Source organism: Staurois parvus, unplaced genomic scaffold (assembly GCF_062004578.1).
Source record: "Staurois parvus isolate SC_StPar_1 unplaced genomic scaffold, SC_StPar_1.0 ptg001437l, whole genome shotgun sequence".
NCBI classification, from domain to species: Eukaryota; Metazoa; Chordata; class Amphibia; order Anura; family Ranidae; genus Staurois; species Staurois parvus.
This window is the reverse complement of record NW_028319233.1, coordinates 321606-347572: the sequence shown is the minus strand read 5'-3', so window position 1 is coordinate 347572 and position 25967 is coordinate 321606. Positions and strand designations below refer to the sequence as shown.

At 47.1% G+C, this 25967-nt stretch overlaps 1 protein-coding gene across 1 annotated transcript in view; it reads right to left on the bottom strand.

Annotated features, from left to right (window-relative positions):
• SPEF1 (sperm flagellar and cilia associated 1) overlaps nt 1–19104 on the bottom strand; it is a 33191-nt gene extending 14087 nt beyond the window's left edge. The window contains exons 1-4 of the mRNA XM_089662203.1: nt 18956–19104; nt 13641–13752; nt 5043–5199; nt 1929–1971 (exon numbers count right to left, since the gene is read on the bottom strand). Of these exons, the coding sequence (XP_089518329.1) occupies nt 1929–1971; nt 5043–5199; nt 13641–13752; nt 18956–19064 (421 nt within the window). The 5' untranslated portion in view covers nt 19065–19104. The remainder of the gene's footprint in view (nt 1–1928; nt 1972–5042; nt 5200–13640; nt 13753–18955) is intronic.
• Nucleotides 19105–25967: the final 6863 nt, after the last annotated feature.

The window sequence follows — 25967 nt, the reverse complement described above, 5'->3', positions numbered from 1 at the left end:
AAAAAAAGTGGTTTGCTCTTGTAAGGATTCTTGTGCAGCGGGGAGTCCAGGAATTATGAAGGACCAAACAGGGGCGGACTGACAACTCATGGGGCCCCCCCGGGCAATAGGGGATCATGGGGCCCCTGTGTCCTTGCCCAAACTCAAAAAAGCCTATGAAAAAGGTACCAGGGGCATCTCATGGGGCCCCCTACTGACCCCGGGCCCTTGGGCAGTGACTGAGTTTCCAAATGGTCAGCTAGCGGAAGACTGGAATTATTACCCGCACCCTGGAGTGGGGGGCCCCGTGGGTCCCATGAGCTGTCAGTCATGGTGTGGGTCCTTGGTGTAATGTAGGTTCTGTGGACCCCCCCGTCCACAGAACCTACATTACACCAAGGACCCACACCATGACTGACAACTCATGGGACCCTGAGCAATAGGGGGTCATGGGGCCCCTATGTCCTTGCCCAAACTCAAAAAAGCCTATGAAAAAGGTACCAGGGGCATCTCATGGGGCCCCCTACTGACCCCGGGCCCTCGGGCAGTGCCCAAGTTTCCAAATGGTCAGTCCGCCCCTGGGACCAAATAACCTTTGTGATTGTTTTTTGTGGTGTGATTTGCACTGAATTTTTCATTCCCAGGGCTGCAGTGACTCAAAGGTCTGGCTGTCTACAGCATTATAGGTCTGTTCATAATTTGAGCAGCCTAGTTTGTCATATATCTTCATCCTAATGAGAAAGTCATTAAGCCTGGGGATTCTAATTAAGGTCACGATGACAGATATTGATTTTTGTTTTACTTTCCCTTCAGAAGTTATGAATGTAATGTACGAAGGTCTGGCTTCCAGCAGAAGGAGGAGGAAGCAACTAATTATCTGACATCTGTCAATTCCAAATACAATATACGGAGCTGATACCACCTAATAAATAGGATAAGGCTGAGTCATTATTCCTGGGTCTAAACGTGCCCACACACATTTCAATGTGATTAGTCCTTAATCCGGTATATTTTTTATTTTATTAACCATTTTTCTGTTTTCAATTTATTTTTTTTTTTAAAGCAGAATCAAAGAGTATGATTGGACAGACTGGACAATGTCAATGTGGTTGCAGCAGCTCTGGTGTAAACAATCAATTTGACTTGACCTTTTAAGGGCATGCGGAAAAATAAAGATTATGAAAAGCAGTAACAGTAAAATAATGAATAATAAAAGAATAACAATTTGCATTTTTTTCAAGAAACTGTGTGTCTTTGAATTTTTTTTAGCAAAGTGAGTGCAAGTGTGGCCGGCACAGAAAAAATATCACTCATATGAAGGATCTTTCTTAGAGAAATGTCAGAAGGAAAAGTACGAAAATAGTTTTTTGGGTCATTTTCTGTAAACCAAATTATCTTAATGCGTGTGTTATATTATGGCATTATAATCCAACAGTTGTACACAATGTAGATTTCTGTTTCCTGAACCACCTGACCAGGGGCGGACTGATCATTCGAGCACTCGGGCACTGCCCGAGGGCCCGGGGTCAGGTGGGGGCCCCATGAGATGCCCCTGGTACCTTTGTATAGGCTTTTTTGGGTGTGCTTTGAGTGTGGGCAAGGACACAGGGGCCCCATGATCCCCTATTGCCCGGGGGCCCGATCAGTTGTTAGTCCGCCCCTGCACCTGACAGGGAATGTAACTGTTCCCTGTTCTTCCAACATTAAAGGAGAAAATTGTCTGGAGTTCGGTTTTAACTTGTATCTCCTGTGATTGGCCATGTGAGTTCAGATCATGTGACCAAGTACAGGAAACGCATGAGCATTCCCATACAACTCTGCTCTGCCAAGGCAAAGAGGACCAATGTGATCTATTCAGCTGACCTAGAAGAGGGAGAGGTATGGGGAAAAACAGGAAAGGGAGACTTACATTACAAATGGGAGAGGTAGGTTGACGTATCAGATGTTACCTGGTTCTGTGTGATTGGCTGGTTGAGACCGAGGACTCACCTCCTGTGTTGGCGGAAGAACACATCATGTCATGAAATATAATGCAGAAAGATAGATACAGATATTTCATTTGGCCTCTTAAATCCGCTATGGTGAGATGATCCTTAGTAGTCTGTGCCCCTCTTTCTTTTCTCTTCCTTTTTCTACCCCTCCCCCCCTCTATTCTCTTTCTCCATTTCCATTTCCCCCATCCCTCTCTCCCCCTCCTCTGTCTTTCTCTGTCATTTTCTCTCTTCACACATCCTTTTCTCTCGCTTCTTTTCTCTCTCTCCTCCATCACTGTATCTCCCCCTTCTCTCTCTCTCTCTCTCTCTCTCTCTCTCTCTCCTCATCTCTCTCCTCATCTCTCGCTTTTCCTCTCCTCTCTCCCTCTCCCCCCCCCCTTTTTTTCTCCCTCTCTCTGTTTTTCTCTCTCCTGCCCAATCTTGCTCTCTCTCCCCCCAACTCTCCCTTCCATCTCTTTCTCTACATCCATCTGCCTCTATCTCCATCCCTCTCTTCTCTCTCTTTATCGCCCCCCTCTTCCCTTTTCCCTCCCTTTCCACAATCCTTCTCTCTCTCTCTCTCTGTCTTCCCATCCCCTTATCTATCCTCTCTCTCCCCCATCCCTCTTTCTCTCTTCTTCTTTCCCCCCCTCACAATCTCTTTATCTCACTCCTACTCTTTCCCTCTCTCCATCCCTCTCCCTCTATTCTCTCTCTACTCCCCTCTTTATCTTTCTGCCCCTCTCTGTCTCTCCCCCATCCTCTCTCTCTTTATCCTCCCCTTCTTTCTCCCTCTCTCTGATTCCCCCCCCCCATCCTCCTCTCTCTACTCCCATCTCCCCCCTTCTCTTTCTCTGCATCCATCTCTCCATCCCTCTATTTTCTCCCTATCTCTCCCCACCTTCTTCCTCCCTCTCTCTCCTTTTCCCTCTCTTCTCACAATCCGTCTCTCTCTCTCTCTCTCTCTCTCTCTCTCTCTCTCTCTCTTTCACCCCCCCTATCTATCCCTCTCTCCCTCCCCCCTTCTTTTCTCTCTTCTCTCTCTCCATCTCTCTCCCCACCTTCTTCCTCCCTCTCTCCTTTGCCCTCTCTTCTCACAATCCTGTTCTCTCTCTCTCTATCATTCCATCCCTCTTATCTTTCCCCTTATCTATCCTTCTCTCTCTCCTCCCCCTTTCTTTTCTCTCTTCTCTCTCTCCATCCCTCTCCCCACCTTCTTCCTCCCCCTCTCTCCTTTTCCCTCTCTTCTCACAATCCTGATCTCTCTCTCTGTCCTCCCATCCCTCCCATCTTTCCCTTATCTACCCTTCTCTTTCTTTTCTCTCTTCTCTCTCTCTCTCCCTCCCTCTCTCTTCTCTCTCTCTCCCGCTCTCCCCCCCCAGATTGGGCAGAACTAAGAATTCTAGTTGATGTCTCACCAGTGGAGCCTGTGAGAGAGAGAGAGAGATCATACCTAACTGTCCCCAACCTAACCTTCTAGCAGTATCTTAGAAAAATACAAACAAAACACTATGATAAAGGACTTCACTTGAACAATGTCCTTCACTCCCTCCTGAGTAATAGTACATGACAGGTTCCCCTAAACTCCCTCCTGGGTAATAGTACATGACAGGTTCCCCTAAACTCCCTCCTGGGTAATAGTACATGACAGGTTCCCCTAAACTCCCTCCTGAATAATAGTACATGACAGGTTCCCCTAAACTCCCTCCTGAATAATAGTACATGACAGGTTCCCCTAAACTCCCTCCTGAATAATAGTACTTGACAGGTTCCCCTAAACTCCCTCCTGGGTAATAGTACATGACAGGTTCCCCTAAACTCCCTCCTGAATAATAGTACATGACAGGTTCCCCTAAACTCCCTCCTGAATAATAGTACATGACAGGTTCCCCTAAACTCCCTCCTGAATAATAGTACTTGACAGGTTCCCCTAAACTCCTTCCTGGGTAATAGTACATGACAGGTTCCCCTATACTCCCTCCTGGGTAATAGTACATGACAGGTTCCCCTAAACTCCCTCCTGGGTAATAGTACATGACAGGTTCCCCTATACTCCCTCCTGGATAATAGTACATGACAGGTTCCCCTAAACTCCCTCCTGGGTAATAGTACATGACAGGTTCCCCTAAACTCCCTCCTGAATAATAGTACATGACAGGTTCCCCTAAACTCCCTCCTGAATAATAGTACATGACAGGTTCCCCTAAACTCCCTCCTGAATAATAGTACTTGACAGGTTCCCCTAAACTCCCTCCTGGGTAATAGTACATGACAGGTTCCCCTAAACTCCCTCCTGAATAATAGTACATGACAGGTTCCCCTAAACTCCCTCCTGAATAATAGTACTTGACAGGTTCCCCTAAACTCCTTCCTGGGTAATAGTACATGACAGGTTCCCCTATACTCCCTCCTGGGTAATAGTACATGACAGGTTCCCCTAAACTCCCTCCTGGGTAATAGTACATGACAGGTTCCCCTATACTCCCTCCTGGATAATAGTACATGACAGGTTCCCCTAAACTCCCTCCTGGGTAATAGTACGACAGGTTCCCCTAAACTCCCTCCTGGGTAATAGTACATGACAGGTTCCCCTAAACTCCCTCCTGAATAATAGTACATGACAGGTTCCCCTAAACTCCCTCCTGAATAATAGTACATGACAGGTTCCCCTAAACTCCCTCCTGAATAATAGTACTTGACAGGTTCCCCTAAACTCCCTCCTGGGTAATAGTACATGACAGGTTCCCCTAAACTCCCTCCTGGGTAATAGTACATGACAGGTTCCCCTATACTCCCTCCTGGATAATAGTACATGACAGGTTCCCCTAAACTCCCTCCTGAGTAATAGTACATGACAGGTTCCCCTATACTCCCTCCTGGATAATAGTACATGAGAGGTTCCCCTAAACTCCCTCCTGGGTAATAGTACATGACAGGTTCCCCTATACTCCCTCCTGGATAATAGTACATGACAGGTTCCCCTAAACTCCCTCCTGGGTAATAGTACATGACAGGTTCCCCTATACTCCCTCCTGGATAATAGTACATGAGAGGTTCCCCTAAATACCAGTGTTGCCCAAACAATGTTACCTCTGATGTGTCTTCAGAGGCCTGGATCTGTTTCTGCTTCTCCTCGATCTTCTGGCGCAGAGTGTTCAGTACCAGCTCCACCACTCCCGGCGAACATTGTACGACCTTCCGAATCACATCGTCTGGGACGGAGAAGTTCAATTTACTCAGAACTTTCCTAATAAGAAAATACAGATGAGTTATCGAGAGCCGTGATCCTAAAACACCCCTGTGACGATCATGTGTCAGACCCCTGACCTTCTCACCAAACTCGTGACCGAAGGACTAGCCAATCTGAAGCCGAGATGTCACGTGCGTAAAAATGCCATGCCCAGCTGCACCCAGCACAACGATTTTCCAGCTAATGGACCACAAATTGATGTACCGGCAGCTTGAATGCGATTGTTACTGGGTCAGGATAATTACGCAATTAACCCTTCTCTCTTGCAAAGAGTAAACTCGGCAATATCAGCAATAACACTATGATGGTTGAGATAATCGTCTGTATAGCACTGTCACCGCAGACAGGTTATACAGAGGGATAAACAAACACAGTAGCGCTCTTTTAGAGGCAGGAATTCGTAAGTTGCATTAACGAGCTATAGAAACAGTTCAATACTTTCAGAAAGAAAGATTTATTACTAAAAGGTCAAAAGGGTGCAATAAAAATATTTACAGAGAAAAGATGTAACCAATATATATATAAATATACAGAGAACAATAGCACAGCAAAGAGGTAACAGAAAGGAGGGTAAAGGGTTAAAGTACTTTCCAATCAGCCTTGGGTTAAGCAGATCAAGTTTCAGAGCAAAAGGGCTCCCAAGTTGGTTCTGATGTTAAATGGAAGAATTCTTCAACTTCTTCTCTTAGGCCTGACAGTCTATTTTGTAGTCACCCAGCAGGGGGTGTCTCTGAAGCCAAGAACGAATGCCTCATTTGGGGAGGGATTGTCTGGGCGGAGACCCAAACTAGAACCAAAATCTCTCATAGCTCATATTTTCCTAGGCACAGGTAACATTCCACCTGCAGGTAGATTAATATGCAGACGCATCTGAGGAACGGTTAGATATGAGATATGAAATACATACTTGAGTGGTTCAGGAGATGTAATTTTCTGCTTTCCTATGTACTCCAGCCAAGGAGAGTGAGATATCAAACTGTTTGTCTTCTCGTGGCCAATCTGAAGATATGCCTGTTTTTTATGTAAGTCTCTCATATTCCAAGAAATGAGGCATAGGAGAAAAATGGATTTTAAAAGTGTTATCTAGTTTCTTACTTGTCTGGAATGTCTTTGAACTCAGGGGAAGGCTTGGGTTATCTTTGTACGAGGTGCTAGATTGCTCAGCTTCCTAGCCAGCCCGGCACCCAGCTCAAAGATGGTTTATAGCTCGGAGCTCTCTGCTGTGCACTGGCTGGCCTGTGACACTTCCAACACACACACCGACCAAATGTCACTGTGACTCTCAGAGAGGGAGGGGGAGAATGAGGGGAGATATGTTTGTAGAAGATGGATGATCCTTTGCCAAGATGGAGGTTGGAGCCAAAATGGTTGAACCGCGTCCATCTCTGTGTGCATGATTGCTACACCCCCCACTGACATCTGAGCCTGAACCTGATCCCACGGCTCGTTTCTATGTCCTGCATCCCACTGACATAATTCCCACCTCTGTTTCTGCACATATGGGAGCTTAAGTCTCCCCACCTTTTATTCTTACATTCTCCATAATATTAAATAAATGGGGATGGTGGGAACCCCTTATAATTGTCAAAGCAGGTGTACACACCCAGGAACTCAACACAAGGTTGGTGGGAACCCTTCACAATGGGCACAGCAAGTGCAGAGACCCAGGAACTCAGCTCAGCAATGGTGGGAACCCTTAAAAATGGGCACAGCAAGTGCAGAGACCCAGGAACTCAGCTTAGGGATGGTGGGAACCCCTCATAAAGCGCACAGCAGGTGTACAGATCTGGGAACTCAGCACAGGGATGGTGGGAACCCCTCATAATGGGCACAGCAGGTGCAGAGACCCAGGAACTCCACTCAGGGATGGTGGGAACCCCTCATAAAGCGCACAGCAGGTGTACAGATCTGGGAACTCAGCACAGGGATGGTGGGAACCCCTCATAATGGGCACAGCAGGTGCAGAGACCCAGAAACTCCACTCAGGGATGGTGGGAATCCCTCATAATGGGCACAACAGGTGTACAGACCCGGGAACTCAGCACAGGGATGGTGGAAACCCCCTCATAAAGAGCACAACAGGTGTACAGACGCAAGACTTCAGAAAAGGGATGGTGGAAACCTTTCATGATGGGCACAGCAGGTGTACAGACTGGGAAACTTAGCACAGGGATTGTGGGAACCCTTCAAACCAGTCACAACAGGAGTGCTCACCAACAGAGTCCCTGAGAGAGGTATCAGGTTCCCAGTGCAATTTCCTAGTTGGTGCTGGCTAGATTGTGGACACCTCTAATTTGTGGGACCAGATCATTAGTATGTGATGTTGACGCCATCAATTACATTGTTCTCTGAAGACTACAAAACCACACCCCTCTATATGGTGGGCAATAGAAGAGGGCAGGGGCGGACTGATCATTCGGGTACTCGGACACTGCCTGAGGGCCCGGGGTCAGTAGGGGGCCCCATGAGATGCCCCTGGTACCTTTTTCATAGGCTTTTTTGAGTTTGGGCAAGGACACAGGGGCCCCATGATCCCCTATTGCCCGGGGGCCCCATGAGTTGTCAGTCCGCCCCTGCCCACACCGCACCTCCACAGATGCATACTTACCTCTGGTATTTGATTACAGTCAGTATTGCATTAGTTATCACTGTCCTGGCTGGGCCGGCTCATCACAGCTTCTTTTAGACTTCTTTGGGATCATCTGTCCTCGTCTCCAACCTTGGAAGCTCCATGGAAGTTGATGGGACTGTAATGAGCAGGGACAGCTAGCGGGGGGGGGGGGGGGGGGGGGTAGTTTAGGCAAAAGAAGCAAACAATGTAAGAAAATTTTATCTTAACCCCTCGCCTACCGGGCACTTCTACCCCCTTCCTGCCCAGGCCAATTTTCAGCTTTCAGCGCTGTCGCACTTTGAATGACAATTGCACGGTCATGCAACGCTGTACACATATGACCTTTTTATAATTTTTTTGAGTCAGATAGACATAGTATTTAATCACCTCGGAGTTTTTTATTTTTTGCTAAACAAACCAAAAACAACTGAAAATTTTGAAGAAAAAAAAACGATTTTTCTTAGTTTTTGTTATAAAATTTTGTAAATACTGTAGGTGATTTTTCTTCTTCACTGATGTGTGCTAATGAGGCTGCAGTGATGGGCACTGATAGGCTGCACTGATAGGCACTGATAGGTGGCACTGCTGAGGAGGCACTGGTAGGTGGCACTGATGGGCATTGACAGGCATCACTGATGGGCACTGAAAAGCAGCACTCATATATGGCACTGATCGGCGGCACTGATAAGTGGCACTGATAGGCGGCACTGACTGGCACTGATAGGCGGCACTGACTGGCACTATTAAGTGGCACTGACTGGCACTGTTAGGCGGCACTGATAGGCAGCACTGACGGGCACTGAGAGGCGGGACTGACTGGCACTGATAGGTGGTACTGATTGGCAGCACTGATAGGTGGCACTGACTGGCATTGATAGGTGGCACTGACTGGCACTGATAGGTGGCACTGAAAGGCAGCTCAGATGGGCACCGATGTGGCATTGATGTGCACTGGTAGGCACTGATATGTGGCATTGATGAGGCACTGATGGGCACTGGCAGGTGGCATTGTTGAGCACTGACAGCTGGCATTGATGGACACTGACAGGTGGCACTGATGGGGTTACATTGATCATCAGTGCTCTGATGATCAGTGCACATGTCCTCTCTGAGGAATGCCGATTACCGGCTCTCCTCTACTCTCCTCTGTCAGCGTGACAGCTCGTGAGGAGAGAAATGCCGATAACCGGCATTTCCCTGTTCACATGCGATCAGCTGTGATTTGACACAGCTGATCACTTGACCGAGTCGACATCTTCGGTTCTTTCTGTTGATCTGTGATCCACTGTGTCCGAGGGACACAGCTCACCACCGATCGCTGCGCTGCGCGCTCCCGGAGCCGCGCACGCGCGGTTAGAGTGGGAGGACGTCATCTGACATCCTCCCAGAACGAGCGGACCGCCTTGCGTCCGTCATCTCCTTATATGGCGGGTGGAAGGCGGTTAATATTTGGCGGTGACAAGTATCACATGACCATTGTGATTGACTCTCACAGCAGTCACATGATTTGGAACCCATCCTGCTGGCTCCCAATAGGAAGCCTTGACCAAGAGCTGTTGTCACCAGTTCGGTCAATGTGCTGAAAGTGCGCAGTAAGCATGTCATCATAGGCACCTATGCGCAGCGGCCGGGTGTTTGACCCTACTTCTCTTTCTTTTTCCTCTGGTGAACATCTAACTGTACCTTCTCCTCCCACTCCCTGGATCTACGCTTAACCGCTGAAATCTCAGATAATCAATCCCCTCAGGAAGGCCTTCAGCGCATCCCAAACCATTCCTGGTGGGGACAAGCCCTCATTCCGCTGCAGAAAATCTGACAACTCCCCCAGAATCAACTCAGACTCCGGAAACAGTGTCAACCAAAATGGGTTGACCTTCTGCAGCGGGCGAGAGCGGGAATAGCTCACCTGCAGCCTAACCCAGAAAGTGCCATGGTCAGAGAGAGCTCTGGGCTCATATTTATTTATTTATTTATTTCAGGTACTTATATAGTGCTGTCAATTTACGCAGCGCTTTACATATATATTGTACATTCACATCAGTCCCCGCCCACGAGGAGCGTACAATCTAAGGTTCCTAACTCACATACATATACTAGGGACAATTTAGACAGGAGCCAATTAACCTACCAGCATGTCTTTGGAGTGTGGGAGGAAACCAGAGTACCTGGAGGAAACCCACGCAGGCACAGGGAGAACATGCAAACTCAAGGCAGGTGGTGTCGTGATTGGGATTAGAACCAACGACCCGAGTACTGCCAGGCGGAAGTGCTAACCATTTAGCCACTGTGCTGCCCAGCATCAAACACATATGGCAGGATAATCAAGCTCCCAAGGCCCAAATCTATACATGAAAGCCCATCATGAGTAGCAAGAATAACATTTAGCTGTCAGATACTTCATACGCCACACATCCTGCAGGCCCAGTTCCACCAATAAATTAGCAAATGGGGTAGGCTGAAGGGATAATTGTCTGCCCCTGCCGCTCAGGAGTAATTTATCCAATGTAGGGAGTAAGCAATTGTTATAATCACCCAACGCCAACAGGGGAACATCGGGGGGATTTGCCATAAACTGTGCTATGACATCTGGAGAGTAGGGCGGAAGGATATAAATTGCAGCCACTATGGAGCGAAACCCATTCAAAGTACACAGCAGGAAAACGTACCTGCCCTCCGCATCAATCCACGCCTGCACATGGAGAAACTGGACAGAGTTGGAAATGAGGATACACACAACTCTAGAAAACGTGGAATGGAAAGAATGATATTGTATGGGGAATAAACGGGAGCGGAGGGCGCCGACTGCCAGATATCAAATGGGTTTCCTGCAAGCGTACTGACAACTCCTGGGGCCCCCGGGCAATAAGGGATCATGGGGCCCCTGTGTCCTCGCCCACACTCAAACCACACCCAAAAAAGCCTATGAAAGGTACCAGGGGCATCTCATGGGGCCCCCTACTGGTCAGTCCGCCCCTGCCCCTTCCTTATCAGGCCAATTTTCAGCTTTCAGCGCTGTCGCACTTTGAATGACAATTGCGCGGTCATGCAACATTGTACCCATATGAAATTTTTATAATTTTTTAAACACAAATAGAGCTTTCTTTTGGTGGTATTTACTCGCCGCTGTGTTTTTTAATTTTTGCGCTACAAACAAAAAAAGAGCAAAAGAAATTGAAAAAAAAAGTGTTTCTTTGTTTCTGTTATGAAATTTTGCAAACGTAATTTTTCTCCTTCACTGATGTTAGTTGATGAGGCGGCACTGATAGCAGCACTGATGAGGTGGCACGGATAGGCGGCACGGATAGGCAGCACTGATGAGCTGGCACTGCTGGACACTGACTGACGGGTGGCACTGCTGGGCACTGACTGGTGGCACTGCTGGGCTGCACTGATGAAAAGCACTGGTGGGTGGCACTGGTGGGCACTGATGGGCAGAGGTGGGTGGCACTGATGGACAGAGGTGGGTGGCACTGATGGGCAGAGGTAGGTGGCACTGATGGGCACTTGTGGGCGGCATTGCTGGGCACCAATCATCAGGGCACTGATCATCAGTGCCAATCCCTTGTCTGACAACTGCTGGTTCTCGGCAGTACTTTCCTCACACTGTGACAGTGTGAGGAAAGTGCAGCCGATAACCGGCAATTGCATTTCCCGGTGATCAGTGTGTCATTGGACACGGCTGATCACGTGGTAAAAGGCCGCTGTGATTGACCTTTTACATATCACGTGATCAGCTATGTCACGGAGATCGCCGGCGGCGCACAGGAGAGTGCATTCTGGGAGGACGTCATGTGACGTCCTCCCAGAACTGGCTGGCTGCAGTGAAGCCGTAATTTGGCTATCTGTGGTCGGCAAGTGGTTTTCACTACAGGGCAGCACAGTGGCTAAATGGTTAGCACTTCCGCCTGGCAGTACTCGGGTCGTTGGTTTGAATCCCAACCACGGCACCACCTGCCTGGAGCTTGCAGGGGCAGACAATTATCCCTTCAGCCTACCCCATTTGCTAATTTATTGGTGGAACTGGGCCTGCAGGATGTGTGGCGTATGAAGTATCTGACAGCTAAATGTTATTCTTGCTACTCATGATGGGCTTTCATGTATAGATTTGGGCCTTGGGAGCTTGATTATCCTGCCATATGTGTTTGATGCTGGGCAGCAGAGTGGCTAAATGGTTAGCACTTCCGCCTGGCAGTACTCGGGTCATTGGTTCTAATCCCAATCACGACACCACCTGCCTTGAGTTTGCATGTTCTCCCTGTGCCTGCATGGGTTTCCTCCGGGTACTCCAGTTTCCTCCCGCACTCCAAAGACATGCTGGTAGGTGAATTGGCTCCTGTCTAAATTGTCCCTAGTATGTGTATGTATGAACGCGAGTTAGGGACCTTAGATTGTACGGCCCTTGAGGGTTAGGGACTGATGTGAATGTACAATATATATGTAAAGTGCTGCGTAAATTGAAGGCGCTATATAAGTACCTGCAATAAATAAATAATAAATAAATAGGTACATGAAAAAGAGCACCCCATTTAGATTTGTCCCCCATACCCCTCACATTCCAGGATAAAAACATCAATTCCTTATGAGACAATATAAGTATCCTCCTGTGCTCCACAGACTACCTAAATATAGCTAGCTGCTAACATCTAATAAATACTAAATATTGGATGAAGCGCTCTGCTATAATAGTGCTATACACAGAAATATATATATAAAGACAAAAGTGGCTAGTGCTTAATAATATATGTGTAAAAAAAAATATATATATATATATATAATTAATATAAAACCAGTCTGCCCCCAAGTGGCTAAACTGGTTATACATGTGCACACACAACTAAACAAAAGTGACCAAGTGCTTGATTACATAGTGTCTTCATAAATATAATAAAAATCACAGCGAATAATCAAAAAGTGCCAAGTGTTTAAATTGCTATCAATATACATGTATTACCATCATGTGCAAAATCATGCTATCACATGAAGATAATACATGTATATTGATTGCAATTTAAACACTTGGCACTTTTTGATTATTCGCTGTGATTTTTATTATATTTATGAAGACACTATGTAATCAAGCACTTGGTCACTTTTGTTTAGTTGTGTGTGCACATGTATAACCAGTTTAGGCACTTGGGGGCAGACTGGTTTTATATTAATTATATATATATATTTTTACACATATATTATTAAGCACTAGTCACTTTTGTCTTTATATATATATTTCTGTGTATAGCACTATTATAGCAGAGCGCTTCATCCAATATTTAGTATTAATTCCTTATGAGAGACAGACATAATACATATGAAAAAAGTAGGAAGGATAACACAATGGTAGACAGATGTAGCGCCCCTCGAGGGGAGCACAGAGCGGATAGGTAGCAGGAGATACCCAAAGAGCCTACTTCTCTTGCTGCTGCGTATATGAGTAACACAGTTGGCACCAGGGGCGGACTGACCATTCGAGCACTCAGGCACTGCCCGAGGGCCTGGGGTCTGTAGGGGGCCCCATGAGATGCTCCTGGTACCTTTCATTGGCTTTTTCATAGGCTTTTTTGGGTGTGGGCAAGGACATAGGGGCCCAATGATCCCCTATTGCCCGGGGGCCCCATGAGTTGTCAGTCCGCCCCTGGTTGGCACAACATTTACAGGGAAGTAATATGACAGATTGTACTAGAGTCAAACAGGAGAACAAACCTCTTGTAATCAAACACCCTAATGGGCACTCCTTACCAGCCAGTAGATATCAACGATTGGCTGGCTGCTACCAGAAGGGTGGAGAGAAAATTGGCGTTTGTGAGATCAGTAGGTGAGAAGGGTCACTTACCGGTTCAGGATGGTCCAGTTGCTGATCTTCTGTTGGGTGGAGTTGGCTGGGACGTAGTTGTGCATCTCTACCAGCTTAGGAAAATAGAATTTCACCAATTCGGCGCTCAGCACTGGACAGGAAGACAAACACAAAGTATACTATGAGGTGTGTCACTGTATTCCTCTAATCAGGGTGACGGTCCACTTTCAGTCTAAATACTATCACTCTTTAATACAAAACATCAGCTGAAATGAACAAGAGAAAAATAAAATAGCTAATTATTATTAATATTATACAGGATGTACAGTGGAGGAAATGTGTATTTGCTCCCCTGCTGATGCTGAATGTTCGCCCCTCACAAAGTAAACATCGGTCTAAAAATCGAATGTTCGGTGTATTGTAACACTGAGAGACAGAATAGCAACAAATTCAGCAGAAATGCATCTAACAAATGATGACTGATCTGCATGTTCATGAGGGAGATAAGGATTTGATCGCCTTCACAAAACATGACTTAGCAGAGGGACCTTGCGGGCATTGCAGGATTTCAGTCCTTGTCGGCATAGTGTGTTACCAACCTGTGAAGTCAGAACTGCTAAAGTCAGAACAACCCGTGAAGTCAGAACTGCTGAAGTCAGAACAACCCGTGAAGTCAGAACTGCTGAAGTCAGAACAACCCGTGAAGTCAGAACTGCTGAAGTCAGAACAACCGTGAAGTCAGAAAAACCCGTGAAGTCAGAACAACCCGTGAAGTCAGAACTCCTGAAGTCAGAACAACCCGTGAAGTCAGAACTGCTGAAGTCAGAACAACCGTGAAGTCAGAACTCCTGATTCTTAATACTTTTTTGTAGGTCAGGGATCAGCAAGACAGTCAGGTAATTAACAAATTCAGAAGAGCGTCAGCATTTTTTTCAAAGCTTAATTGAACCTTCATTATGTACAGTGAAGGAAATAAGTATTTGATCCCCTGCTGATTTTGAATGTGTTACCAATTGTTTTCTTGGGGACTGTGGTCCCAGCTGCCTGGAGATCATTGACAAGATCCTCACGTGTAGTTCTGGGATGATTCCTCACTGTTCTCATGATCATTGACACTTCACGAGGTGAGATCTTGCATGGTGCACCAGACCTAGGGAGACTGACACTTGTTTTGTGTTTCTTCCATTTGTGAATGATTGCACCAACTGTTGTCACCTTCTCACCAAGCTGCTTGGCCATAGTTTGGTAGCCCAGTCCAGCCTTGTGTAGGTCTACAATCTTGTCCCTGACCTCCTTGGACAGCTCTTTGGTCTTTGCCATGGTGGAGAGTTTGAATCTGATTGTTTGATTGCTCCTGTGGACAGGTGTCTTTTATACAGGTAACAAAATGAGATTAGCAGCACTCCCTTTAAGAGACTGCTTCTAATCTCAGCTTGTTACCTGTATGAAAGACACCTGGTAGCCAGAAATCCTGCTGAATGATAGGGGATCAAATACTTATTTCCCTCATGAACATGCAGATCAGTCATCATTTGTTAGACATGCACAGGAGCGGACTGACAACTCATGGGGCCCCCAGGCAATAGGGGATCATGGGGCCCCTGTGTCCTTGCCCAAACTCAAAAAAGCCTATGAAAAAGGTACCAGGGGCATCTCATGGGGCCCCCTACTGACCCCGGGCCCTCGGGCAGTGCCCGAGTTTCCAAATGGTCAGTCCACCCCTGGACATGCATTTTTTTGAATATAAAATAAAAAAACAGCTTTTGCTGCAAAATCCGCTTTTAATCAGGAGCTCTTTATTCATCCCCGTACTGATCATTGTGCACTGCAATGTTTAAATACGTGTGGATTTCAACCAGGATGGTGCAATACGGCAACGAACATTGTAACTAAATCGCCAACAAACATTGTAACTAAATCGCCAATAAACATTGTAACCTAATCTACTATAGCATACATTGTGAGATGTTTAACCCTTCCCCAGGGGCGGACTGACAACTCATGGGGCCCCCGGGCAATAGGGGATCATGGGGCCCCTATGTCCTTGCCCAAACTCAAAAAAGTCTATGAAAAAGGTACCAGGGGCATCTCATGGGGCCCCCTACTGACCCCGGGCCCTCAGGCAGTGCCTGAGTTTCCAAATGGTCAGTCCGCCCCTGCCCTTCCCTACTCTACTAAAAGTGTGTTTTATCTCTGCGCGGTCTCTTCCCTGCAGTACATTTTTCTGCCATTAGATGTCCCTGTTGAAGAGATTTGTCATCATAGACCAGGGGCGGACTGACAACTCATGGGGCCCCCAGGCAAAAGGGGATCATGGGGCCCCTGTATCCTTGCCCACACTCAAAAAAAGCCTATAAAAAGGTACCAGGGGCATTTCATGGGGCCCCCTACTGACTCCGGGCCCTCGGGCAGTGCCCGAGTGCTCGAATGGTCAGTCCGCCCCTGACCAGGCATGTCCAAAGTCCGGCCCGCGGGCCAATTGCGGCCCGTGTTCTGGTTTAATATGGCCCCACGGGTAGTTTGGCAATATCTAAAAAGGAGAAAAGCGCCTCCAAGTGCAATGTGTGGTACATTTATTGAGGAACATAATGAGAAACACAGAAAGAAAACTAAAGGCTTAGGCATATGCGGTGAAAGTGAAGGACATGGCGGCGTCCTCGGCGTCCTGTGCTTGAGGATCGATTGATTTTGGCTAGGCTATAGTGGAATTTCATCCAATTTCAACCAAACTAAATGGTTAATCCGATTGATTAATCTTCATTTATAATCCATTGTTCACAATTTTTTGGGATTGATAATCTAACACATTCTCTGTCAATAATCACCCGATGTGATCTTATCATTCGATTTTCAGCATTGTACAATCGTATTGTCACATGTCTGGCCACCCATAGATTGGATTTTTGATCAATCGCAAGTTGTGGAAAAATAGTGCGTGTTGCAGTTTAATCGATGACAAATCACTTGTATGTGATCGCTCATATTGAAATCAATCACAAATGGGCATTTTTTAGTCGCATTGACTGATCGATCGATCACATTGATACGTGTGTGCGGCCATCTTCACCTGTAACACGTGCGCGGCAGCAATTGGGCTGGCTTTAATGCCTATGTGGCACCAGGCGGCCAATGTTTTCTGTGCTGAGAGCACACTCACTGCGCAGAGTCCACTGACGATCAGCTGCAGATCATGTGACCTCTGTGACAGCCAACTGCAGTGGTCACATGATCGCCGACCCTTCCCCCCACCAACTTTTTAAAGGGACACCAGGAAGGTTAAAGCTAGCGAATCAGAGGGTCACTATGACAGCCAATCGCAGCGGTCACATGATCGATTGCCGACCCTTCCCCTCCCCCCCAAACTTTTTAAAGGGATGCCAGGAAGGGTAAAGGTAGTGAAGTCAAAGGGTCACTAATACGGACAATCATGGTTGTCACATGATCGATCGCCGACTTCTCCCCCAAAACGTTTTAAAGGGACACCAGGAAGGTTAAAGGTAGTGAAGTCAGAGGGTCACCATGACAGCCAATCGCGGTGGCCACATGATCGTTGACACCTTCCCCCCCAAACTTTTTAAAGGGGCAACAGAAAGGTTAGAGGTAGTGAAGTCAAAGGGTCGCCACGAAGGCCAATCACGGTGGTCACGTGATCGATCACCGACTCTCACCCCCCCCCCCCCAAACTTTTTAAAGGGATGCCAGGAAGGTTAAAAGGTAGTGAAGTCAGATGGTCACCATGATGGCCATTCGCCGTGGTCACATGATTGCTGACCCCCCCAAACGTTTTAAAGGGACGCCAGGAAGGTTAAAGATAGTGCATCAGAGGGTCACCATGATGGCCAATCGCGGTGGTCACATGATCACCAACCCCCCCCCCCCCCGGGCATTTAGTTACGACAGGAAATTTATAGGTAGTGAATCAGAGGGTCACCATGATGGCCATTCGCGATGGTCTCATGATCGATTGCCGACCCTTCCCCCCCACCCCCCAAACTTTTTAAAGGGACGCCAGGAATGTTAAAGGTAGTGAAGTCAAAGGGTCACGATGACAGCCAATCGCGGTGGTCACGTGATCGATCGCCGACCCTCACCCCCCCAAACTTTTTAAAGGGACTCTAGGAAGGGTAAAGGTAGTGAAGTCAGAGGGTCACTATGACGGCCATTCGTGATGGTCACATGATCGATCGCCAACCCTCACCCCCCCCCATCTTTTTAAAGGGACGCCAGGAAGGTAAAAGGTAGTGAAGTCAGAGAGTCACCATGACTGCCATTTGTGGTGGTCACATGATCGCCAACCCCTTTCCCCCAGGGCGTTCAGTTAGGACAGGAAATTTAAAGGTAGTGAATCAGAGGGTCACCTTGACGGCCAATCGTGGTGGTCACATGATGGCCAACCCCCTCCCCCCCAGGGCGTTCGGTTACGACAGGAAATTTAAAGGAAGTGAATCAGAGGGTCACCATGACGGCCATTCGCGGTGGTCATATGATCGATCGCCGACCCTCACCCCCCCAAAGTTTTTAAAGGGACGCCAGGAACGTTAAAGGTAGTGCAGTCAGAGGGTCATCATGCCCGCCAATCGCGGTGGTCACATGATCAATCACCGACCCTCTCCCTCCCCCCAACTTTTTAAAGGGATGCCAGGAAGGTTAAAGTTAGTGCATCAGAGAATCACCATGATAGCCAATCACGGTGGTCACATGATTGATTGCCACCGCCGCGTTTTCCCCCCTCAGAACTTTTTAAAGGGACACCAGGAAGGTTAAAGGTAGTGAAGTCAGAGGGTCACCATTACGGCCAACCACGGTTGTCACATGATCGATCACCAACCCTCACCCCCCTGAACTTTTTAATGGGACACCAAGAAGGTTAAAAGGTACACAGGATCACCATGACAGCCAGTCGCGGTGGTCACATGATCGCCACCCTCTCTCCCCTTCCCCCCCCAGGGCGTTCCGTTACGACACGAAAGTTAAAGGTAGCGTTGATGGAGCGTCAACATGGCAGCCAGATGTTAGGCGGCTGAGCCATGCTTTCACCACCCACCTAGCAAGGGCATGCAATCACTCAGGGCTGGACACATACTGCTGCAATAATTAAAAGGTATGTTCCATTGGGTGGGCGATAGCGACGCCAAACGCGGCCCATTCAAATGATTGAGTTGGCGCGTCAGCGTTAACTCAGGCGACCTATCGCTTCCTTGTCGCCTGTCAAGCGCACAACAATGGCTGCCACCACCATTCCTTCACGTTTTCAATGCTCTGAGTTGGTTTTACCTGCAAACAACACAGCGGGAGGAAAAAGGAATAAAAAGCAAAAGCAAAGCAGGTGGAGTCATCCTTTAAGGGGGTCAGACCTCCATCGCTGAAGTCGCGGGCGATGTTCCTCTTCGGTCGGGAGAGCGGGATCTTGTCCACCCAGGAGTACAGCTCATGCAGGTTGTGCTCATCGAACTCCTCGGCCATCCTTCCTCCCTCACACAGTCTTCCGCCCTCAGACTCCCAGCTGACATTGTTGTCTCTGTGGTCGCCGTGACAACAGCCTGGGCTCCTGGGAGATGTAGGCCTCAGACTTCTGTTTACATCAACAAACTTTATTAGGATGTGAGGTTCACTGAATGGCTTCCCTCAGCCTGGGTATAGATGGGGAGAAGTACAAATGAAGAAAATTCTTAAAGTCTTAGAAAAAAAAGAAAGGTCCTTCGCAAGATTTCGTTTGCTTTTCACATTCGATTTTGGAACAAAAAGACTTTACTGAACGAAAACCTCACTTTCCATCCCGCTCCTTCGAAATTTCCCATTACTGCGGTCAAAAACAAACGTCGATTTGACCCCCATTAAGCCCTGGTTCACACTGGAGCGACTTTAGACAGTTTAAAATCGCATGACATGTCACACCGTATTGTCGGCAATAGAACTGTTCAAATAGATTGATTTGAAAAAAAGTTCCTGCGATTTTCTTTTTTGTGTTTTCAGGTGCGACTTGCCTAGACACCTGTTGCACAGGTGTCTGCCAAGTCGCAACTGAAGTCGCACAGACATTGCTTCTATGAAATTGCGCAACTTTGAAGTTGGATCCAGCACGATCCAGGGCTTAGGCTGCTTTCACACTGTACCAACGCAAAAACGCTGTAAAAAGGCGTATGTGTTTTTTCCACGTTTTTGGTGCGTTTTCCAGGCGCCTAATACCCAGCACACACCTGTGAAACTTGTGATTTTTTTGTTACATGTTTTTGGCGTGTTTTCTCTTTATTTTGATGGGGAACATTTTTGGTTTTGAAAACCACACACAAAAAATATGCAGCTTGAAGGACTTTTTAAAACGCAGCGCACCCGCTGCACAGTTGCCTGAAGAGTCCTATAGGTTTTGAAGGGATTGTGTCTTTGCTGTTTTTTGGCGCTGTAAAAACGCATCAGTTTTATGCAAGTAGCCTCAGAATTCTTTTTAATTTTACCCATCTGTGGCTGGCTTTACTTTCATATTAAAGTCTTATGCGCACAGGGGTTATAAAAACCCACCACTTGTACAGACATTGGCTTTTTTTTGCCTAAAAACGAACCTCTAGGTAAGCCTAGGCATCCAGGCACACATACACCATATTGCCAAAAGTATTGGTCGGCCGGCCTTTCCACACACATGACCTTTAATGGCCCCCCAGTCTTAGTCCGTAGGGTTCAATATTGAGTTGGCCCCGCCCTTTGCAGCTATAAGAGCTTCAACTCTTCTGGGAAGGCCGTCCACAAGGTTTAGGAGGGTGTCTATGGGAAGGTTGGACCATTCTTCCAGAAGCACATTTGTCAGGTCAGGCACTGATGTCGGGGGAGGAGGCCTGGCTCGCAGTCTCCACTCTAATTCATCCCAAACGTGTTCTATGGGGTTGAGGTCAGGACTCTGTGCAGGACAGTCAAGTTCCTCCACCCCAAACTGGCTCCTCCATGTCTTTATGGACCTTGCTTTGTGCACTGGTGTGCAGTCATGTTGGAAGAGGAAGGGGCCATCCCCAAACTCTTCCTACAAAGTTGGGAGCATGAAATCGTCCAAAATGTCGCCTTAAGAGTTCCCTTCACTGGAACTAGGGGGCCAAGCCCAACCCCTGGAAAAACAGCCCCACACCATAATCCCCCTCCACCAAAAACTTTACACTTGGCACAATGCAGTCAGACAAGTACCGTTCTCCTGGCATCTGCCAAACCCAGACACGTCCATCGGATTGCCAGACAGAGAAGCGTGATTGGTCATTCCAGAGAACACATCTCCACTGCTCTAGAGTCCAGTGGCGGCGTGCTTTACACCACGGCATCCGACGCTTTGCATTGCACTTGGTGATGTAAGGCTTGGGTGCAGCTCCTCGGCTATGGAAACCCATTCCATGAAGCTCTCTACGCACTGTTGTTGGGCTCATCTGAAGGCCACACCAAGTTTGGAGGTCTTTAGCTATTGACTCTGCAGACAGTTGGGGACTTCTGCGCACTGTGCGCTTCAGCATGCGCTGACCCCGCCCTGTCATGTGACGTGGCCTACCACTTGGTGGCTGAGTGGCTGTTGTTCCCAGTTGCTTCCACTTTGTTATAATCCCACTAACAGTTGAGCGTGGAATATTTAGTAGCCAGGAAATGTCCCGGATGGACTTATTGCACAGGTGGCCACCTATCACGGGACCACGCTTGGAGTCACTGAGCTCCTGAGAGCGACTCATTCTTTCACCAATGTTTGTAGAAGCAGTCTGCATGCCTAGGGGCTTGATTGTATACACCTGTGTCCATGGAGGGGATTGGAACACCTGAATCACATGATTTGGAGGGCGGGAACAATACTTTTGGCAATATTGTTTAGCTTTTTACAGGCATAATAGTCACCGGTCACACCGCTGCGATTTAAAATTGTGCGATTTGTGTGCAATTTCAGCATGATTTTAGGTGTGATTTCTGAAGACTTTATTGCTACTTGTGAATACTTTTCAAAGATTTTTTGCAATGCAATTTCCATTATATTCCATATATGTGAAATCGCAACAAAAATGTAGAAAAATTAATGCATGAACTACTTTAGAAATCACGCTGCAGAAAATCGCACGTTAAGACACCAACATTCACATTCGTTAGATGTGATTTCAGTGCGATCGGGCACTTACACCCCAGTGACATCAAACCCGATCTTGAAATCGTACGACTTAAAGTGAAGTTCCTGGACCGCGCTTTGTGCGTACTTGCAGGGCCGCGCTGTGGCGAGATCTGTCACCAGCCATGTACCTTGGACATGGCCGAAGACAGATCTGTGTACTGCCCGTTGCCAGTACCATGTGACCTGCTGTGACCAATCACAGCAGGTCACATGACAGTTGTATACAATGGATGGCTTTCTTTCATGCCATCCATTGTATACTAGTGTGTCTAGCTGTGAATGGTCACAGCGATCACATGCACAGGCTGGGCCAATCACAGTCCATCTGTGTCATGTGATTAGCCGTGGCTAATCACAGCTAATCACAACAAAAAAAAAACCCTGAATGCATCAATTTCATTCAGTTAAATGCTTGCTTATAGCAAAGAAATTCTTTGCTATGAGCAATCCAATTGTGTAAAAAAAATAAAAAAATAAATACTGATCACTTACCCAAAGTAGTACAATGTTACTACTTTGGTCATAGTGCACTACGAAAATTTTTTTTTTTGAAAAAGATAAAAAAATTTAATAAAAAAAAATTATAAAATAAAAAAAAATTGTCATTTTTGTTTTTTCATGCTGTCACCAGTCAGTGTCCCTGATCACCGCCACACCAGTTATATGATGACGCTGTACTGCACTGGTGACAGTATGTAAAAGAAAATTGTGAAAATATTATTTTTAATTTCTTAATTTTCCGAAAAATGATGACAATAAAATTACAACTTCAAAAAACTCGCCTTTCCTCTTATGAAATACATCAGACTGTCTCCTTTGCCAAAAGGGGCGATTTGGGGGATATCCGTACTGTCCTGCCATTTGGGGGATATCTGTACTGTCCTGACATTTGGGGATATCTGTCCTGTTCTGACATTTGGGGGATATCTGTACTGTCCTGACATTTGGGGGATATCTGTACTGTACTGACATTTGGGGGATATCTGTACCGTCCTGACATTTGGGGGATATCTGTACTGTCCTGACATTTGGGGATATCTGTCCTGTTCTGACATTTGGGGGATATCTGTACTGTCCTGACATTTGGGGGATATCTGTACTGTACTGACATTTGGGGGATATCTGTACCGTCCTGACATTTGGGGGATATCTGTACTGTTCTGACATTTGGGGGATATCTGTACTGTTCTGACATTTGGGGGATATCTGTACCGTTCTGACATTTGGGGGATATCTGTACTGTTCTGACATTTGGGGGATATCTGTACCGTCCTGACATTTGGGGAATATCTGTACTGTCCTGACATTTGGGGGATATCTGTACTGTCCTGACATTTGGGGATATCTGTACTGTTCTGACATTTGGGGGATATCTGTACTGTGCTGACATTTGGGGGATATCTGTACCGTCCTGACATTTGGGGGATATCTGTACTGTCCTGACATTTGGGGGATATCTGTCCTGTCCTGACATTTGGGGATATCTGTACTGTCCTGACATTTGGGGGATATCTGCACTGTTCTGACATTTGGGGGATATCTGTACTGTCCTGACATTTGGGGGGATAGCTGTACCGTCCTGACATTTGGGGGATATCTGTACTGTCCTGACATTTGGGGATATCTGTACCGTGCTGACATTTGGGGGATATCTGTACTGTGCTGACATTTGGGGGATATCTGTACTGTCCTGACATTTGGGGGGATAGCTGTACTGTCCTGACATTTGGGGGATATCTGTACTGTCCTGACATTTGGGGATATCTGTACCGTGCTGACATTTGGGGGATATCTGTACTGTGCTGACATTTGGGGGATATCTGTACTGTCCTGACATTTGGGGGATATCTGTCCTGTCCTGACATTTGGGGATATCTGTACTGTTCTGACATTTGGGGGATATCTGTCCTGTCCTGACATTTGGGGATATCTGTACTGTCCTGACATTTGGGGGATATCTGTCCTGTCCTGACATTTGGGGATATCTGTACTGTTCTGACATTTGGGGGATATCTGTACTGTCCTGACATTTGGGGGATATCTGTACTGTTCTGACATTTGGGGGATATCTGTACTGTTCTGACATTTGGGGGATATCTGTACTATTCTGACATTTTTGGTCCTCAAGAAATTAGATTGGCCGTCAGTACTTCAGGATTGATCGATTTTCAGATATATCCCATAGTTTGTGAACTCTATAACTTTCCTGCAGACTAAATAATAAACACTGATTTTGGTTATTTTCACCAAAGACATGTAGCAGAATACATCTAAATTTATGAAGAACACTCTCAATGCTGGCTCCCGCCTTCTTACTGTTCCTCAATATGTAAAGGGCGGGGCCATCACTCGTGTGACCCTGTCCGTTGTGACATCATCAACCGGGACTTGCTGGGTCCAGGGGTGGACTGACAACTCAAGGGGTCCCCGGGCTATAGGGGTTTATGGGGCCCCTGTGTCCTTGCCCAAACTCAAAAAAGCCTATGAAAAAGGTACCAGGGGCATCTCATGGGGCCCGCTACTGACTCCGGGCCCTCGGGCAGTGCCCGAGTTTCCAAATGGTCAGTCCGCCCCTGGCTGGGTCAATGATGTCACACGGAGGATCACATATGTCATGTCACTGGGTGGCCCCGCCCCTTACATATTTAAGAACTGTCAAGCCAGCGGAGCAGTCAGATGGCCGGGAGCCAGCGTGCAGAGCAAAGCCTTTTTTTTTTCTTCTTTCAGGTAGCGGCGGCGGAGTGGCTTCAGTGGCCCCTTTCAAATAGTGGCCAGTGGCTTTGGTGGTCCCTTTTAGCTGGCGGTAAGTGATTTTGGTGCCCTCTTTCTAATTGATGGTCAATTGTTTTTGTTTTTTACTCCCTTTCATTTGGTGGTCAGAGATTTTGTTGGCTCCTTTAGATGTGGTCAGTGGCTTTGATGGCCCCTTTTAGCTGGCGGTAAGTGATTTTGACGCCCTCTTTCTAATTGATGGTCAATTGTTTTTGTTTTTTACTCCCTTTTATTTGGTGGTCAGAGGTTTTGTTGCCTCCTTTAGATGGTGGTCAGTGGCTTTGGTGGCCCCTTTTAGCTGGCGGTAAGTGATTTTGGTGCCCTCTTTCTACTTGATGGTCAATTGTGTTTGTTTTCATTTGGTAGTCAGAGGTTTTGTTGCCCCCTTTAGATGGTGGTCAGTGGCTTTGGTGGTTCCTTTTAGTTGCAGGTCTGTGGTTTTGTTGTACCTTTTTAGATGGTGATGTTGGTGACTCTTTCCTAATTGGCGGTCCATTGATTTTTCTACACCCTTTAAGATTGTGGTGGGTGGTTTTGGTGCCCCCTTTAGAAGCGGTGCTTTTAGTTTGTTTCTTTTTCCGGTCGGCGGCAGCGGCGGGCATCATGATTGACGTTGGATCTACTGCGCGGGACATTCTTTTCTTTTCCTTCTTTTAATAAAGGACTCATCAAAGACTGTCTCCTGTCTTTTTTTACACTACAGTCTTTTTTTTGTGAATGGGTAGCGGTACTCATTCACATGGGGGGCTGGGATCTGGGGGACCCCTGTTAACTCCCCCCGCAGACCCCCATAACCACCGGCCAGGCTTGTGGGGAAGAGGCCCTTGTCTTCATCAACATGGGGGCAAGATGCTTTGGGGAGGGGGAGCCCCTCCCGCCCCAAAGCACCCCCCCATGTTGAGGGCATGTGGCCTGGTATGGTTCAGGGGGAGGGCTCATTCGTCTCCCCCCTCTCCTGTCGGGCTGCATGCTTGGATAAGGGTCCGGTATGGATTTCGGGGGGGACCCCACGCCATTTTTTAATTATTTTTTTAATTGCCGGCAATTCTTTTTTTTTACATTCAGCTGTCAGTGGGGAATCCCGCTAACAGCTGATGACTCATAGGCTGTTAGGGACTTGGTGCCCCCGCCCCCCCCCCCATTCCTTAATGCAGGCCATACATGGTTCGAACTCCAAACGATTTTTCGTCTGAAAATTGGAAACGTCGTTTGCTCGGTAATCCGATGGCACCATCATTGATTTCGAATATCGGCCGACCAAGTTATAAAGTTCACCCCATATAACAGGCGAAACTTCTGTTCCTTCCAGGTCACGGCTCATGGCGCATATTCTTTTCGGAAAAACGATCGTACGTTTTGACCATCATTGAGTCGAAAATCGGTCGTTTTTTACAAATTTTCCAACATGCTCGATCACCGCAAAGGGGAGGAACCACGCAAATTGGTTGGTGCTATTGACCCATTAACAGAGCGGA